This window comes from Cavia porcellus, unplaced genomic scaffold (genome assembly GCF_034190915.1).
Source record: "Cavia porcellus strain 051 isolate PalLab524CR breed Dunkin Hartley unplaced genomic scaffold, mCavPor4.1 scaffold_28, whole genome shotgun sequence".
Classification (NCBI taxonomy): domain Eukaryota; kingdom Metazoa; phylum Chordata; class Mammalia; order Rodentia; family Caviidae; genus Cavia; species Cavia porcellus.
The window spans coordinates 47,250,330-47,263,916 of NW_026947511.1; the positions used below are offsets into that span (position 1 = coordinate 47,250,330).

Sequence of the window (13,587 nt, forward strand, 5' to 3'; positions counted from 1 at the left end):
GGGTATGTGAGTTTCTAGAATTACGGCATGAGACTGTGCTTAACACTGCCAGTTCTCATTTCCACTTGGGTGAATGGTCAGAGCTGATAATGCGAGGCTGGAGCCAAACAATTTAACTTCAACAAATGGGAACAATTTCAGAGTGCGCAAGACACTCTGGGATTTGTAGTTCCGCCTGGGAGAACAGCCTCTGGGACTGACAGCTGCCGGAAGTGAGGCTGCCGGGGAATGGCCGCCGCGGCTACAATGGCGGCAGCTGCGCGGGAGCTGGCGTTGCGGGCTGGGGCTTCAGATCTGGAGGAAGAGGAGTGTCCCCTGGTGAGAGCGCGGGGCTGTTTGTCCTCCGTTGTCTCCTCTGGTCGTCCTTGTGTCAGAAAGGCCTGGGCCGAGTTTAAGCACAGGGGTTGGCTCTCCCCTGCTACCTGTCTGGCTTTCCATCCCTTCCTTGGGTCGGGATCTGACCCTCAGCGGAGATCAGAATGACTGAAACTCAGGTTCCGGGGCGTTGTTGCAATTTCCCATTCACATGTTTTGGTAGAGAAATGATACAGTGTAAAGGTTAAAAACATGGCCGGCAAGCCAGACTGCTTAGTTCTGATCGTAGCCTTGCTATTCTCATGCTGTGCCCCGGGCAGGTTATCCAGAAGCCGTGCAGTGCCATCATTTTCCACACCAGTGAAGTGGAAGAGATCATAGGACCGCTCATGAAGGTTGTCATTAGGATTAGATACATATGTTTAAGATCTGGCACACTGTGTTCGCTGACAATTCTAGGAAGTTGAGGCTCCCAGAAGTGCAGTGATAGAATACCAAGAATCTAAGGATCCTAAATTCAAACGCAAGTTCTGCCCTGTCCTCTACAGTTCCTAATTTTCCTCATTTGCACATCTTGACTGTCTTTGTGAAGTGCCTGACTTTTTTTTTCCTTCCATATTCCAAATACTAGTAAATTCAGTAAGTTGTGAATTAGACTAAGGATTATGGCTCCCCAGGAAAAGTGTCCCTCCCCCTCTCCTGAAGGACTGCGGATATTTATTCTTCCCCACCTTGGACCCCCCTCCCATTTACTTGTCCCTCTCCAGGGAGGTGGTCCTGGGCTCCAGGAGCCACTGCAGCTTGGGGAGTTGGATATCACCTCTGATGAATTCATCCTGGATGAAGTAGATGGTAAGTGATGTTATTGGGTGGGAGCAGAATATAGCATCATCTAGAAATAATAAACAAGACCTACAGGAGGTAGCAGTCTTTAGCAGGTAGTTGGGCTGCTGTGCCTGTTTACTCCTTCTACTCAGCTCTAGAGATATTATGTTTTTCCTAATTATCGTTACATGTGATTTTAGAACTTATTCATTTTTGTGATACTGGGGTTGAACTCTGGGCCCCATGTATACCAGGCATGTGCTCTACCATTAAGCTGTATTCCCAGCCCTTTTTATTTTTGAGACAGGATTTGTTGTGTTGCCCAGGTCAGCTTCAAATTTGTAATCCCTCCTGTCTCAGCTTCCCAAATGGTTAGGATTATAGCTGTGTGCCACCACACTTAGCTGGTAAAGTTTAATTTACATGTTAGGGACTGTAAGAGAGTAACAGCAACAGTAATAAAGCAGAGCCTGGGCGTGGTGGTTCAAGCCCTTCATCCCAGCATTTGGAAGGCTGAGGCAGGAAGATCACTGTAAATTTGAGGCCACTTTGGGCTACATAAGTGAGTTCAAGGTCAGGCTGTACTACATAGTAAGACCCTGCCTCTAAACAAACAGACAAAAATAATAACCAGAACAGTTACAGCAATATATTGTATTATACTTGTTTGGACTCACTATTCCTACTTTGTTGCCATTATTTAAGTAGAATAAGGGTAATCTGAATATGAGCACATCTGACATGGATGATCAGTCTGGTAGTGAAGAAGGCATCTAAGTGACTACCAAGCCAGTAGCATGTACCCCATGAACACATTGGGGAGAAGGATGTTGTGCGTCCTGGATGGGATGGAACAGGACGACAAGGATTTCATCAGGCTACTCAGATGATGCAATGTTTAAAACATATGCATAATTCTGGAATTTTCCATTTGGTAGTTTCAGTCTGCCATTGACCCTCAGTAACTGAAATGGCAGGAAGTGAAACTGTGTCTGAGAGGACTGTACCTGTAACCTTCGGGGCCTGGGGCCAGAAGGAAGAAGGCAGGGATGCTGTGCAGGTCTGTGTAGGGGGAGGGAGCTGTGCGAAGTTGGCTCCTTATAATAAACTTCTGTTTCCAGTTCATATTCAGGCAAATCTGGAGGATGAGTTAGTAAAGGAAGCTCTCAAAACGGTGAGGCTCTCCACATCCTAACCTACTCTTCCACTCAGCCTTCCCTCCAGCCCTTCACTGGCTCTGTCCTGGGGTCCCCTCATTGTGACGTCCTCCTGACCTTTCATCTCTATATCCTCCCAGGGTGTGGATCTCCGTCACTATTCAAAGCAGGTTGAGCTGGAGCTACAGCAGATCGAGCAGAAGTCCATTCGAGATTGTATCCTCCAGCAGAGAGAAGGGATGGCATCACTGGGACTGTGTGGGTTGTGGTTGCAGACAGCCCGGCCAAGGCAGGCCTCTCTCTCTGAGCTTTCTGTCAGTGTGGTGAGGATCTGTGCCTTCACTGTCAGGCCCTTGACTCTTGTGGCATAGACATTCAGGAGAGTGAGAACATTGCGTCTCTGCACAACCAGATCACAGCCTGCGATGCTGTCCTGGAGGTTAGTAATGCAGCCTGTGGCCCCTGATGATGCTGCACTGCCTCTTGACTCTCTGGCACCATTCCCGGGGTCGTCAGCCTCAGGTGGGCACAGGTGCAGATCACTTTCCAGATGCCCTCAGCAGCCTTTTTTTCACTGCTGTAAATTCTACTTCCCTGTGACCTTTGGGGTACCCATCACCCCATGGGCCAGTGGGTACTGGGATAGTCACCAAGAGACTTGGGTGGTTCACTTGTCCTCTGCCAACTCCGTGTGACTGCAGCATCATCTTCTGTCTTCCCTCAGCGCATGGAGCAGATGCTGGGAGCTTTTCAGAGTGACCTCAGCTCCATCAGCTCCGAGATCCGGACGCTGCAGGAGCAGTCAGGAGCCATGAACATTCGACTGCGAAACCGCCAGGCGGTTCGGGGGAAACTCGGAGAGCTGGTTGATGGCCTGGTGGTGCCCTCTGCTCTGGTCACGTGAGTCACTGGCTTGCAGGGTCAGTGTCTAGAGCAGGTATATGAGCTGGGGTGCCTGCTAACTCGGTGGGTCTCCTGCCTTGGGTCATCAGGCCCCTTCTGGAAATTAGGGGTGGGTCCATAAGCACTTCTAACCTTGATGTGCGTGGGTCTTCCTGCTAACCCACTCTATTCCTCCCTGCTCCCCAGGGCAATTCTGGAGGCTCCAGTGACAGAGCCCAGGTTCCTGGAGCAGCTTCAGGAGTTGGATGCCAAGGCAGCTGCGGTTAGAGAGCAGGAAGCCAGAGGCACGGCGGCCTGTGCAGATGTCAGGGGCGTGCTGGACCGGCTGCGGGTCAAGGTGGGAGGGAGGGGTGGACACCCTGAGGCTAGAACAGGACTCCCCAAGAACACTGCTCTGCCTACTCCCTGCAGAACTCATCCTTGCCTCTCTGGGTTCCCTGAAAGTCTCAAGACCTATTCCTGATTCTTCCCATGATTCACGATTGTCACCCACCCTAGTTTCTGCATTACAGTAGAAGGATTGTGACTTCACACCCTCTGTTTGGTTCCCCACATCTAGGCAGTGACGAAGATCCGCGAATTCATCCTCCAGAAGATTTATTCCTTCAGGAAGCCAATGACCAACTACCAGATCCCCCAGGCGGCCCTGCTGAAATTCAGGTTGGCCCCCCCCCACCCCCAGGGAAGGTTGCAGCATGGCCTCCGAGTGTTGGAGCAGCCCACTGTGGGCATCTTGTTTCTTGGGAAGGTGAGGAGACTGACTTGTCCTCGGTCCCCGCAGGTTCTTCTATCAGTTCCTCCTGGGCAACGAACGAGCAACAGCAAAGGAGATCAGGGACGAATACGTGGAGACGCTGAGCAAGATCTATCTGTCCTACTACCGCTCTTACCTGGGCCGTCTCATGAAGGTGCAGGTGAGGCCAGGGGGTGACAGGCACTCCTGGGCGCATGGGTTGGGATGTTTTTTCTCTTCTGTGGGGAGAGATGGTGACTGGTGCTCTTCTTTGCTTTCTCCAGTATGAGGAAGTTGCAGAGAAAGATGATCTCATGGGCGTGGAAGATACAGCAAAGAAAGATATCCTGGAGCCGGGCACCCCCCTGCCAGGCCCTGACTGGGAGGTGGCCTTCTGCCCAGGAAAGCACACACAATAGTTGGACACATAGTCCTCCACTAGATTTCGGGGGATGTGGAGACTCCCTGAAACCCATCGCAGATGTGGGTTGAGGTGGGGGGGGGTGTCTGGGAGAAGGGATATGTAGGCTATGTCTGGTGGCCTGGGGTCCCTGCAGATCCTGTCTTCGGGCCTGGCGTGGCCTTGTTGTCCTTGACTCTGACCCGCCTCACGATTCTTCTCCAAGCCATCGTTGCGCAGCAGGAACACCATCTTCACCCTAGGGACCCGAGGCTCTGTCATCTCCCCCACTGAACTGGAGGCCCCCATCCTGGTGCCCCACACGGCCCAGCGGGGAGAGCAGAGGGTGTGCAGAGGAGTAGGCTTCTGCTGGGAGGGGACCCCACACATAGGGGCAGGAAGGCCTGACTATGGGGGACCCTCTCCTACCTGTAGGCCCCAGAGAAACCCCTCAGACATAGGAACCGCCTGTGCCATTGCTCCGGCCTGCTGTGAAGGAGATGGGCGGTTGGGGTGGCACTTGGGGTGGCTGGAGGTGGCTGCAGGAGTAGTATCAGCAAGTGGGATGGGCACTTCTTAGGCTCCAGGTCCCCCACCTTGTCAGTACCCATTTTGGATGCCCTTTCCCTGCCTGCAGCGAGGCCTGATAGGATGCATCTGCCGAGCTCCTTCCCCAGGGTTGCTGAGTCTCCACTGTCGGATCCATCTCTCCGTCTCTCCTTTCCCTCTCTCCTAGTACCCATTTGAAGCCCTCTTCCGCAGCCAGCACTATGCCCTGCTAGACAATTCGTGCCGAGAATATCTTTTCATCTGTGAATTTTTTGTTGTGTCTGGCCCAGCTGCGCATGACCTATTTCATGCTGTCATGGGCCGAACACTCAGCATGACCCTGGTAAGAGTCCTTCGGCTGTGCTTTTATGCCCCTTTGTCCTCATGGGTGTGGTGGGGCTCTAACTGGCGGTCCTGACACCAGGACCCTCTCATTCTAAATGTTCAGCCCTGTACATAGGAGTCCAAAGTCCCTGAGCCTACAGCTGCTGCTTACCCACACTGGGTAAACCAAAGGGCCCCAAACTGCTGGTGTCCTAACCTCCAGCCCCACTCAGCTCTGGGTTGTAATGTGGTTGGCCCATGATTCCAGTGACCTGTGAGGGGCAAGTGGACCAGATCAGTGGACAGGTGGGACAGTGGACAGGGAAGCAGGGCACATTTCCATTTTAGGTCTTTCCGTGCCCACGCCACATGCATTTATTTGTCTGTAGCCCCTGGGAACAACAGACTAACAGACACTCACTTCCAATCCTCTCCCGGTTTCTGAATCACAGAAGCACCTGGAATCCTATCTGGCTGACTGCTACGATGCCATTGCCGTTTTTCTCTGTATCCACATTGTTCTCCGATTCCGCAACATTGCAGCGAAGCGGGAGGTCCCGGCCTTGGACAGGTCACAAAGTTCTGGTCCTTGTTCCCCTGCTGCCTGACCCTTGGGCTCCTCCTGACCTGAGGTCATTGCTCCTTAGTCCTGTGGGGTGCTGCGGAGGCAGCCGCTGCTCCTGGCTCACCTTCCCCACTCTCCCTATTAGCTGGAAGGTCACCCCTGCTGCCTTAGCATCCCGACTCCCTTGCCAGCTGACCTCTGGTTCTGCTTAAGCCCACAGGTACTGGGAACAGGTGCTGGCCTTGCTGTGGCCGAGGTTCGAGCTAATCCTGGAGATGAACGTCCAGAGTGTGCGAAGCACCGACCCCCAGCGCCTTGGTGGGCTGGATACGCGGCCCCACTATGTGAGCCAGGGCGAGGGTCTTGAGGGACGGGCTGTGTGCTTGACTGTGGTGTCAGGCACTGGGTGCTCGCTGGGCCACACTCCGGGGGAAGAGGTGGCGGTCACATGGAAGATTGGGAGGTTGAGTCGGTTGGGCCGGCAGGTTGGGCTGGCAGGTGTTCTCCCACTTTCTCTCTCCTAGATCACACGGCGGTATGCAGAGTTCTCCTCTGCCCTTGTCAGCATCAACCAGACGATCCCCAATGAGCGGACCATGCAGCTGCTGGGACAGCTACAGGTGAGGCGGGAGGGAGTGACCCCGAAGTGCCAGCAGCAGCAGGGGGCCTGGATGAGCAGGACTTTTTGCATCACTCCCTCCGATTGTGTTTTGCAGGTGGAGGTGGAGAATTTTGTCCTCCGGGTGGCAGCTGAATTCTCCTCCAGAAAGGAACAGCTCGTGTTTCTGATCAACAACTATGACATGATGCTGGGTGTACTGATGGTAAGGGCTCTCCTGCCTCGTCTCCCACACAGAGCACATGGCGTCATGAGGGCGAAGAGGGTGTCTGTCATGCTCAATCTTGTTTTTGGAGTCCATCTCCTTTTGTCTTCCCTCAGGAGCGGGCTGCGGATGACAGCAAAGAGGTTGAGAGTTTCCAGCAGCTGCTCAATGCTCGCACACAGGTGGGGACATGGGACAGGAAGGGGACAGTCTTGTGTGCTGTATTCAGCTTATAGTATGGAATTGGGGTACAGGGGATGCAGCATAATGGATCTCAGGTTCACAGAATTAGCATTACTGTACCTTCCAACATGCTGTCATTATTGATCTCATTTATTGCAATCCGATGAAAACCATGAACATATCACACAATCCAAGAAGAGTACCTTAGCAAAAAGGTCACACTAGATTCCTCCTCGCCCCACTCCCTCCCTCTCATTCAGAGCTTCCGGCTGACCTAAATGTTGTGTTGGTCATGTTGCTTCCCCCTACCCTTGGGGTTTTCTCCTACAATCATGCTTTAAAAATAGCTGTATCTTCTGGGCATGGTGACACATAACTTAGTTCCAGCACTTGGGAGACTGGGGCAGGAGGGCTACCACAAGTTCAAGGCCAGCCTGGACTACCTTGTCTCAAACAACAGCAAAAACACTTCAAAAAACACTCAGAGTATAACTATATAATGAAATTTAAAAGCAAAATGAAAATTTAGCTTTCTATGTATGGCAACACAATAATTAGTTTTTGAGAGCTAGAACAACAGAATCACAGGGTTATTTGGTCCCTGCAGAAGGTTGAGGATATTTGTCCTTGAAGAAGATTTGTCTCTGTTTTTGCAGAGAAAGATGCATCCATTGGGTCTACTTTGGGGCCTCTTTGACAGTCTCTCAAGAGACCCAAGTCCAGTTGCTGGATTCCAGAGTATCCTGGCCATGCGTCTTCTAGTGGCCATACCTCTCCTAGCCCTGACCACTATTGTTTATTGCTTTGCTCCCAGTTCATTTTAGTGTGTATTTGAAGAGGGAGGTTCTTGGGGATTTCCTCTACCTCTTGTGAGATGATCGGTGACTGTAGAAATGAGCTCTTTATTACAGGCATGTGCTTGACTCCTACACAATCACGATGGCAGAACTAGGAAAATCTGCTGCTGCTGGGGCACGCAGCTCTGTGTATACTTGTGCGTTCTCCAGGAATTCATCGAAGAGTTGTTGTCTCCTCCTTTTGGGGGACTGGTGGCATTTGTGAAGGAGGCTGAAGCTTTGATTGAGCGTGGACAGGCTGAGCGACTTCGAGGGGAGGAAGGTATGAGGATCGTATGGTCATGGGGGGGATCAGTGGTAAGGGAACTGGAAAAAAATAGGATACAGATGAAAGGCCTGACTGGAAGGGCAGAAAAGAGGGTTTGAAGGGAAGGACAGCTGTGCTTTGGGGATGATTTAATGGAATGGAGCATTCTTCTGTCTGCTCCCTCCTGACTCTTTTTTCCTGCTATCAGCTCGGGTAACTCAGCTGATTCGTGGCTTTGGTAGTTCCTGGAAGTCATCAGTGGAATCACTGAGTCAGGATGTGATGCGGAGTTTCACCAACTTCAGAAATGGAACCAGTATCATTCAGGTGACTGCAATCCCTGCCCTTATTCCCATCTCCCATCTCTTATGTTTCTCCTCTTTCCCCTAGACATTACCCAAGTAACCTTGATTTCAGTTCCAGCTATGCCTAATGTTCTGAATAACCCCCTACCTTGCTCTTGTCATCAGCATCAGCACCACCCAGTCTGATCTCTCCTTGGTTTTCTCTATCCAGGGAGCATTGACCCAGCTGATCCAGGTTTATCATCGCTTCCACCGGGTGCTGTCTCAGCCCCAGCTTCGGGCCCTGCCTGCCAGGGCTGAGCTCATCAATATCCACCACCTTATGGTGGAGCTGAAAAAACACAAGCCCAACTTCTGATGTGCCAAGATTTGCCATCGAGACCTTGCCTGAGATCCTCTCCATGGAACTCTGCCCATCCCATGGCCTTCATCACCTGGGGTGCCCTTCTGTCTGTTTTCCCTCCTTGACCTTTGACATGCCTCGCCCAGCCTCCAGGCGAAGGCCCTGCCTCCACAGAAGCCTGCTGAAGTTTCTGGTGTCATCAGGTTTCCCAAGACCACTTTGCTTCTGGGCTTCTAAAATGACTGTTATCATTTCTCCGGTTTTGTCACCTTCGTTTTCTGCTCTTATACAACTGAGGCTTTTTCTTGCACAGAAGCTCTCACTGCCTCAGCCTCTGGCTCACAATAGTTCTTATCACCATGTTCCAAGGTGTGAAGACTCAACTTGGAATGGGTAGCTGAGGAGACTACCTCCAAGTTACTGACTTTTTTTCTCACTTAGAATAATTTATTTTGTCCCTTTTTGACCCAAGATCTCAATAAGTTGAACACTAACCTGTCCCTAGTTTGAGAATTACTCCAAGGTCAGCCTACAGAATACAATAAATATTTAATATGGAAAAACACTCATGCATATTCTCTATCTCCTTCCTCCTGGGGCGGTCAGGTGGCCACATCTGCTCTCCAAAGTCACTTCCTCTCAGAGGACTTCTTGGGGTTGCATCTCTTCTGGTGGAAACTGAAAAACAAGAGGCAGAGAATGTAGTCTCTGAACCACAGCCACTTGGGGAGAGGGAGTGCACAGCTCAAGAGAGCAAGTGTTACCATGAGCTGTGACCAGAAGGCAAATACCTCAGGGCTGGGAACATGGCTCTGTCACTACCTTGCGGCCCACCCTGGGGACTCTCCAGGCCAACACCCAAGTCTCCTTACCTCCTTGTGGCTCCCTGTTGTAGCTCCTTGCTGGAGGCCATAGCACCTGCTCCTCCTGCACGCCACGTTGAACGTTTCCACACACATCCATCTTGGCCATTTCCGTGTGACAGAGCCTTCCTTCCTGCCATCCCACTGCCGTCCCACCTGTACATCCACCTCGTCTGAACTCAGACTGTGGGCCGGAGAGAGACAGGCACTTTTAAGTCCTGAGGGGAAAGACACACAGGAAACAGTCACCGCCGGCGTGCTCCCCGCCCGGGGAAGGGACGTGAGCCCAGCAGCAGGGTCAGCACGGGAGCACCGCTGACCGGCTCTTCCATTAGACGCCACAGCTGCCGAGACAGGGTACAAGGGCGCCCATTCTCCGCTCCCGCCTTTTTTTAGGGTTCCGCCCCATTGCCGAGAGCCACGCTCTGATTGGCGGTGGCAGATGCCCTTCAGTTCCTCCGCCCGGCGTCTGCCTGCGTCCTCGCGCTCCGAGGTTGAGGCCCCTGGAGCGCCGTGCTAGCCTGAGGAGAAGGGCTAAGGCGCCTCCTGGTCACCCTGACACTTGGGCTGAGAGAGACTCCGACTTTTTAGCCGGCCCACGCGCCCGCCGCCGGTTTCAACTCCTCGGTGGAGTTCCGGGGTTATGGTCTGACTCCGGCCAGCGTCCAGACCCAGGGGCCACAAGCTCACTCAGCGCCGGTCCCGGCATCCTCTGCCCTCCGCTCTGTGCCCCATTTCGCCACCCTTGCGGGTCTTCGTCTTGGGGACCCAGCTGGTCTGGCCTTTGACTGCGGCCTCGGCATAAGGAGGGTGACAGGACCAGGGCTTCTGGATTTGGGAGCGGAGAAAGGCGACCTGCTACGACAGAGCGAGTTCCCCCCCCCCCCCAAAAAAAAAAAAAAAAAAAAAAAAAAACAGGCCTCGATGCCCTCGGGGAATGGTGCCAGGAAAGGCGACATCGTCATCCCTGGCTGCTCATCGTCATCCCTGTGTTGAAGACAGCTGCTGGACTGGAAGCATTGAGCACAAAGTCATTGGCAGGCGGGAGCTACTCAAAAAACAAAAAGAAGGGGCTGGGGATTTAACTCAGCGGCATAAGCACCTGCCTTGCAATTAGGCAGTCGTGAGTTTGATAAAAGAAGAAGAAGGAGAAGGAGGGGGAGGGGGAGGGGAAGAGGAAGAAGAAGAAGAAGAAGACATGATGGATTTTTCCCTTTTTTCCTTTGCTTTTTGAATCATTAGCTGTAGATGAAATCCATACAAACGTGCAGTTTCAAGCTTTAGCGTATGAGCATGTGACCTCTGAGATCACTGAGAGGGTCCAGGTCCCCCGCAAAGCCTATACCTGTAGGGAGGGTTGGAAAAGCCGCTAGCTCGCAAAAGAAGGAACTACTGGGCCAGTACACCCCGGTTTCCCTCTAAGAACAGTGACCACAGAGGAAGGAAAAGACGGATATTCCTTGAAAGACCCAGTTCATTCATCATATTCATGTAACCTGAGACTTCATTGAGTACAACTGCCATCGTGAAGTTAGTCTGCGTTCTTGTTTGAAAGTGTATTCTCTCATTCATTCATTTAGAATGAAAATCTGATTTTTGCTACAAACTCTACTATTGCCCAAAACAACAATCTAGGTGTTTGGTCTGAAATCTTTTGTCAGACACAAAGAACTGGGTTGTGTCGCTGGCTCTTCATGGTGTCAGAACCTGGCTCCTCTGGTCGATGCTCACTGCACGAGGGCCTGCGGTGTTCAATCCCTAGCAACATTACGCGCAGACGTGAAGTTCTATAGTTTCTATCTTTCATTAGTCTGCCTGTCTCTAACCCAAATGCAGCGACAAGCTAGAAGAAGCACGTATTCCTAACAGCCTTGGGTGTAAAAGGGGTACTACAGGACAGCTTCGGATATCCAGCATGAAGCGGCAGCTGCAGTTTTAGGAGACATTTAACTCCCCGTCCCCACCCCCGCGGGATGCAAAGTAACCCTCTGACCCAGTCAAGGATCCTACCATAATAGAGCTATCCATAACCAAGATAGGGAGACAAATAGTATGAAAAGGAGCCGCAATACCTATTTAGACCTCGAGAGAGCAGCATAGGCCAGAGAATGGAGCTAAGTTCTTGGGCTCCCAGACCTCGGAACCTAAGCTAAGAGTCTTCAACGCTTTCATGGAGCTGGGAATTTAGTTCAGTGGCATAAGCACTTGCCTGGAAGGCCAAGGTCATGAGTTTGATACCAGGTACAGACACCAACAACAATAAAAAACTTTCCAGCTTCAAGCTGGGAGCAGTGGCTCAGGCTAACACTTAAGGGGCTGAGGCAGAAGGACCATTGTGAAGGCCAGCAGTTACCCTGTCTCAAAAAAAAGAAAGAAAGGAAAAGGAAAAAAGCCTATCAGCTTTAAATCCTGTGTTCTGTGGCTTACTTGGGGCCATGTGATCCCCAGACTAACACTGGTAACTTCTGGGGAACATGACTATCCCTTAAACTTCTGGTTTTAATTTCTGGTTCTTTTATTTAGTTGAACAAAACACACTGATTCCACAGATTAGGGGCTGCTGGGACCACTCTGAAACAGGGCTGGGTCAGAATCCTACCCTCTGCTCATCCCAAGACCTGTATCTGTCTGGCCCAAGGGTCCCTAGTGTCACATAGGAGGGGCTTGGAGATGTTTCCCTGTACCATAGTGGCCCTCAACACTCCTGGGCTCAATCCACAGAACTAAAAAAAAACTTCTTTACATTTGTGCCCCATTTTGCTCTGAGCTGTTTCCTAACTTGGTTCTGTGGAAAACATTTCCTTGGCATTGCTACATATCGTGGTGGTGGTGGGGAGTGCCTGTCCTACCATCAGTTTCAGAATTCTTGAGTGGGGACACAGGTGCTGGGAACAAAAAAAAAGGGATATTCTTCTCCTTTCCCATCTTGTGAGTATGGACAGGCCCACCCTGCACATGAGAAGTGTGGCTCATAGAGCATGATGAGGAGCAGGCAAATTGTCCAGGCTTCAAAAAAAAAAAAAGTTACAGGGCTGGGGATACAGCTCATTCCCACAGCCTGGGAAGTTCAAGGTCCTGAGTTCAAATCCTGGTACTAGAAAAAACAGGCATGAAAACAAAAGAAAGTAGAATGAACTCCCAAGTTTTGACTGATCTTATGTACTTGGGTTATGACTGGAACTTTAGGTTTAACTTACAACCAAAGTCTTCAGTTACAACCTGAATGTTGGCTGCTTGTACAGCTGTAAACAAAGATTTGTGATGGTAGAAAGGCATGTGTAAGAATACATGTCAATCTGAGCCCATATGCATGTGTTTGTAAATGTGATTTTGCTCAGTGCTTTACATAATTGCTATGATTACTGCTATCAAAATTGTGTATAAAAAGTTAAAAAAAGATGCTATGGAAAGTTAAAGAAAACAATGATAATTGAAAAGAAGGAAACTGTGGAGAAATATGAGGGTATTCATTTGACTGATCTTGCTAATATGTACAGCATGTCAAAATTCACCATCTCGACACTCTAACAGAGAAAAGATTTGTTTAAGGAAATTAGTGTTGTGTCTTAGTTACTTTTTACTCGTCGCTGAGACAAAATACCTGATAACAAAGTTGGGAAAGGAAAGGGTTTTTTTTATAGGTTTTAGAAGTTTCAGTCCATAATCAGTTGGCTCCAAGACAGGGTGGCATGGCGGGTCTGCAGTTTATGGCAGTTGCAAACAGCAAGGCAGAAACCAGGATGAGAAGGGGCTGGGGATTTAGCTCAGCGGCATAAGCGCCTGCCTTGCAAGCAGGCAGTCATGAGTTCGATCCCTGGTACCAATAAAAATGAAAAAGACAAAAAAAAAAAAAAAAAAAAGAAAGAAAGAAACCAGCATGAGAGCAAGACATGCCTTCTTCCTGCCATTACCTCGCATGCTGGCTCCATCGCTATGTGAGTGTAACACTGACACCATCAATCTAAGCACTATACAATGAACCAATCACAGATGCATAATGTAAACACATGAGGCCTGGGGGCCACTGACATAAACCATGACATGATGCTAAAGGTGTTACTCAAATTAGTAAGTCACGAGCAACAGTGGTAGAAAGGCTGTTCTAACTGTGGATAAGTGACAGGCAGATGGCAGGTATAGCCTGAGTCTATAATTTGTGAGAGGGCCAGGCTTAAGAACAAATACCTTGTAAAG

General features: G+C 50.6%; 1 protein-coding gene across 2 annotated transcripts; it reads left to right on the top strand.

Moving 5' to 3' along the window:
- The first annotated feature begins 19 nt into the window (after positions 1 to 19).
- On the top strand, positions 20 to 9,095 carry Vps52 (VPS52 subunit of GARP complex). Of its 2 annotated transcripts, XM_003473926.5 has the most exons (20): positions 30 to 318; positions 1,083 to 1,167; positions 2,262 to 2,314; positions 2,438 to 2,513; positions 2,669 to 2,736; positions 3,022 to 3,197; positions 3,387 to 3,537; positions 3,760 to 3,860; positions 3,982 to 4,114; positions 4,218 to 4,275; positions 4,546 to 4,679; positions 5,070 to 5,225; positions 5,659 to 5,777; positions 5,992 to 6,115; positions 6,296 to 6,391; positions 6,488 to 6,595; positions 6,712 to 6,777; positions 7,786 to 7,897; positions 8,091 to 8,209; positions 8,399 to 9,095. In XM_003473926.5, exons 1-20 carry the CDS (start codon positions 229 to 231, stop codon positions 8,543 to 8,545), a joined length of 2,172 nt encoding a protein of 723 aa, XP_003473974.1. In that variant the 5' UTR covers positions 30 to 228; the 3' UTR covers positions 8,546 to 9,095. The 2 variants fall into 2 exon arrangements, with proteins under 2 accessions (XP_013012380.1, XP_003473974.1); XM_013156926.3 differs by lacking the exons at positions 8,091 to 8,209; positions 8,399 to 9,095 and having other exon boundaries at positions 20 to 318; positions 7,690 to 7,853.
- The last annotated feature ends 4,492 nt before the right edge of the window (positions 9,096 to 13,587 follow it).

Bases quoted from the DNA above. Each gene is read 5' to 3' on its own strand.
- Vps52 (XM_003473926.5), top strand. From the start codon at position 229: ATGGCCGCCGCGGCTACAATGGCGGCAGCTGCGCGGGAGCTGGCGTTG. The intron at 319-1,082 runs GTGAGAGCGCGG...GTCCCTCTCCAG, and splicing joins AGGAAGAGGAGTGTCCCCTG to GGAGGTGGTCCTGGGCTCCA. The intron at 2,514-2,668 runs GTATCCTCCAGC...CTTGTGGCATAG, and splicing joins GCAGAAGTCCATTCGAGATT to ACATTCAGGAGAGTGAGAAC.